Below are 4,466 nucleotides of genomic sequence, written 5' to 3' on the forward strand. Positions count from 1 at the left end.
TATGCGCTAGAATCCAGTTCCCGAGCTTCTGTAGAAGTTGCTTGTCAACGGAGGAGTCTTCTTTGTTGGTGCAGTATTTGCAACCAAACCTGGAGTACGTTCAAGTTACTGGCTAACAGGCTCAGAAGGACTTGCTAAGTGACCATATACTGTATTCTCATGGGTTGTCTGATCTTACACAGGATCCAGACATGAATGCCCATGGCAATAGGCGTTAAGATTGCCAGCAATAGGGTCCCCAGTCACCACTGGACCCAGCCTCCCATTTGGGCTATGGTATTCTACCAACCCTTTGGCTAAAAACATTTACAATCTGGTGTGCTAATTGTAACATTTCAAGGGCTTTTCAGGTAACCACTGAGTTGTTTCACCACGTAAGAGGCATTAGCAATATTAACAGATGTCATACAAATGGAATGATAAAAGTGTGAACAAGACATTTGTTGTACTAGCCATGAGTCCACCTGCTCCTACAATAGGGCAGTCTGTTGATTTTAATTCGAAAAGTCCAGATTTAATGTGGACACTCAGGGCATTCTGAGTCTGGAGAGCATCGTTGGCTTGTCTCACCAGTTTATCCACGGTGTCCGACACCAACGATGTTTGTGCCATTGCCAGTCCTGCAACCATGGCTGCAGCAGCAGACACCATGATGACAGCAACCACTGCAGCTGTCTCTCCAGAATCTCGTTTCTCTCGATACAGGGTCATCTCAGTCTGCTTAGCCTTTTTGGTAATTGGCAGTGGTATGATGGCTGGTACCCGGACCAACAAGGCAGCACTGGAGTGGTCATCCCAGCGGTTGCTCAGGCCAGAGTTTCTGAAAGAACAACCAAGAATATCTTTCCCCCAAAGGTGCTATTCCATACTACAAATAGGAAACGAAAAAAGAATGAAAATTAAAACAGACACGGGATTTAATAGTGCCTGGGCTCTCAGAGAAATATTCCAAAAAAAGAAAGATAGGAACTACACTCACTTGTATAGGATTCCTTTAAAGTAATATTCATAGCCCAAAAAATGTAACAAAGCATGAAGCATTCACAAAAGAAAAGGTTTGATTAATAGAAGCCTGTTCTTTTGCCATATTGCTTAAAGCATTTCCAGCTGTATAGTTTGAGGAATAGAAAGATGAATACAAAGAAGTAGCTTGGCTCACTGATCAATACAAGGGGGTTTCTTACCAGGCTTCACACAGTGCTTTCCGCTTGATTGGGACTCACCAGGAGGCTCATCAAGAGAATGACAGGTGTCATTCTCAGGCTCATCACAGGATCCTTTCCCATCATTTCCCACAGCCCGAACATATCGCTCTGGTACCCAAATGGGCTTGTCCGTTCCTGGAGGAAAAACACAAACAGCTCCTCTCACCCTAGCCAACAGGGGCGTGGGCTCCTTCCATTGTCCTGTAAGAAGGTCTTCCCATCGTACCCGTACTAAGGACTGAGGACTTTTATTCCAGTGTCTTTCCATGGCCGAGTGACCCTCACAATCCACAGTTAAAAAATTTAGAATAAACAAAATAGAAGCCAATTGTGTATTGGGAGAGAGAATATACTCCCCCCTATTTATTTTTGTGAAATACTGTTTTATTACCATATGCATTCTTTCTACTATAGCTTGTCCAATAGGGTTATATGGAATACTTGTAATATGTTTAATATCATTTACACAAAAAGTTTGAAATTTTTCACTAGTATATGCAGGACCATTATCTGTTTTAATAACATTACGTAAGCCCATGTAAGCAAAAGCCAGCAGGCAATGAGCTATCACATCCTTAATTTTCTCTCCACTAGGCAGCAAAGCAAAAACTACTTTAGAGCAAGTATCTACTGAAACATGCATGTATTTCAGCTTTCCAGCTGAGGGTAGGTAGGTAACGTCCATCTGCCAAATGCCATTCGGTTTAAGACCTCGAGGATTAACTCCAGCAATGGGTGTATTATGAAAAGGAGCACAGGCGGAACATTGGGTGGTAATTTGTAAGGCAGTGGCTCTGGAGCAACCAGTATGGTGCTGCAAAGAACGAGCATTTAAGTGATATTTTTTATGGAGTTTAGAAGCCTTTTCTTCGGGGCTGGCAAATAATATTCGGATATATACATCTGCGAGTTGATTATCCTTGGCCAGGGGTCCAGGTAATTGAGTATGACCTCTAATATGACTCACAAAAATAGGATCCCATAATAAATATTGTAGACAGCGTAATTGTTGTTGTATACGGGACACAGGAGAAAATACAAGAAACAGTTTTTAAAGGAGCAATAATTTGAGACAAGTAAATACTATCAGTATATAAATTATAAATTAACTGACTCATCAGGAAACATTTGTTGGTTTTTTTTTTTTTTTTTTTTGGTTTTTCGAGACAGGGTTTCTCTGCAGCTTTAGAGCCTGTCCTGGAGCTAGCTCTTTTTTTGTTTGTTTGTTTTGTTTTGTTTTGTTTTCGAGACAGGGTTTCCCTGTAGTTTCTAGAGCCTGTCCTGGAACTAGCTCTTGTAGACCAGGCTGGCCTTGAACTCAGAGATCCGCCTGCCTCTGCCTCCCGAGTGCTGGGATTAAAGGCGTGCGCCACCACCGCCCGGCTTAAGCAAAGTACTTTTCGTGGTTGAACAGTCAGATACCACAGCCAATGAGAACGCTAAAGCCTATGAACTACGTCAGTAAACCAGCCCAGGAAGTGATGTCAAGAGAACTGCCGGCGCCTGTCCTAATAAATTCCGAGGGGACCGAAGAACACTGGTCTTTCGCTTGCTCAACGAACAGGAAGCGAATATGTCAGAACGGAAAGTTCTAAATAAATACTACCCGCCTGACTTCGACCCGTCAAAGATCCCGAAACTCAAGCTACCCAAGGACCGGCAGTATGTGGTTAGACTGATGGCCCCCTTCAACATGAGGTGTAAGACATGTGGAGAATACATTTACAAGGGAAAGAAGTTCAATGCACGCAAGGAAACAGTCCAGAACGAGGCCTACCTGGGCCTACCTATCTTCCGCTTCTATATCAAGTGCACGCGCTGCTTGGCCGAGATCACCTTCAAGACAGACCCTAAGAACACGGACTACACCATGGAGCATGGAGCCACACGCAACTTCCAGGCCGAGAAGCTCCTGGAGGAGGAGGAAAAGCGTGTGCAGAAGGAGCGCGAGGATGAGGAGCTGAACAACCCCATGAAGGTCCTAGAGAACCGCACCAAAGACTCGAAGCTGGAGATGGAGGTGCTGGAAAACCTGCAGGAGCTGAAGGACCTGAACCAGCGGCAGGCACACGTGGACTTTGAGGCCATGCTGCTGCAGCACCGCCTGTCGCAGGAACAGTGGCGACAGCAGCAGGAGGAGGAAGATGAGCGTCAGACTGCGGCCTTGCTGGAGGAGGCTCGCCACCGCAGGCTTCTGGAGGATTCCGACTCAGAAGATGAAGCTCTGCCTTCCCGACCACGCTCAGCAGCAAAACCCAACCTCACAGCCATCCTGGATGAGACACGGAAGGCCAAGAGGAAGGCAAAGGCAATGGGCAGCAGGGCACAGCTGGCCGGATTGGTGGTGTCAAAGAAGGTGAAGGTGGAAGCCAACGGGGGCTCAGAGCAGCTCCAGATGCCTGCCGTGGGTGCCCCTGAGAGCAGGAAGACAGCCAACCTTGCACTCCAGACACCCGGGGCCTCCTCCCTGAGCCAGCTGGGAGCATATGGGGACAGCGAGGACAGTGACAGCTGAGCCCCTACAGTGACATCATAGACCCAAGAAACCAGAGGAGGAGATATGGGATCAAGGAAGGCACCCTCAGCAAGTTCCTCTTGACCTTGTCTGTCGCGGTGGGACCTCCAATTGCCGCGTGCTGCGCAACCTCCGTCTGCACTCTGCGTTAGAATCCAGTTCGCGAGCTTTGGGCAATGGGCTGGAGGAGGTTGAGAAAACACACGCAGAGACAGACCAACACACAGACCTCCAATCGCTGGTAGAAAAGCCCCTCTTTAATAGCACCATGAAGGCTTAAATACCCTGCAGTCAATGGCCAACAGGTGAAAATCCCATGCTCTGATTCTCTAGGCTAGGCACAGCTTCTAGTAACATCAATTAGAAGGCTCCAGACAGGGAAGAGCAGCTGAAGGCCAGGACTCAGTCCCAACAATTTGGGAGTCACACACCTTTAATCCCAGCACTAGGGACTCACTAGGATTGTGAATTCGTGCCCCAAAATTTGGGCACCAGATGAAGGATTTTTCTAATTAATCTTATCAATAAAAAATCAGGAGTCAGTATCAGGGTAAAAACCTGAAAGATCACAGAAGCAGGGGAGCAGCCACAGTCGATTCGTACCTCTCCAGTTCCTCCCACCAAAAGGACCCAGATACTCTCTCAGCCTCACCACTTCCTGTCTCCTGTCTCTACAGTCCTCCAACGTCTATGGTCAGCTAATGGATAGCTCTACCCTCTGACTCCAAGCAAGCTTTATATATCAG

General features: G+C 46.8%; 1 protein-coding gene across 1 annotated transcript; it reads left to right on the forward strand.

The window, feature by feature from the left end:
- The first annotated feature begins 2,778 nt into the window (after positions 1-2,778).
- On the forward strand, positions 2,779-3,720 carry LOC119815861 (splicing factor YJU2-like). Its single transcript, XM_038332183.1, has one exon. It carries the CDS (start codon positions 2,779-2,781, stop codon positions 3,718-3,720), a length of 942 nt encoding a protein of 313 aa, XP_038188111.1.
- The last annotated feature ends 746 nt before the right edge of the window (positions 3,721-4,466 follow it).

This window comes from Arvicola amphibius, chromosome 5 (assembly GCF_903992535.2).
Source record: "Arvicola amphibius chromosome 5, mArvAmp1.2, whole genome shotgun sequence".
NCBI lineage: Eukaryota > Metazoa > Chordata > Mammalia > Rodentia > Cricetidae > Arvicola > Arvicola amphibius.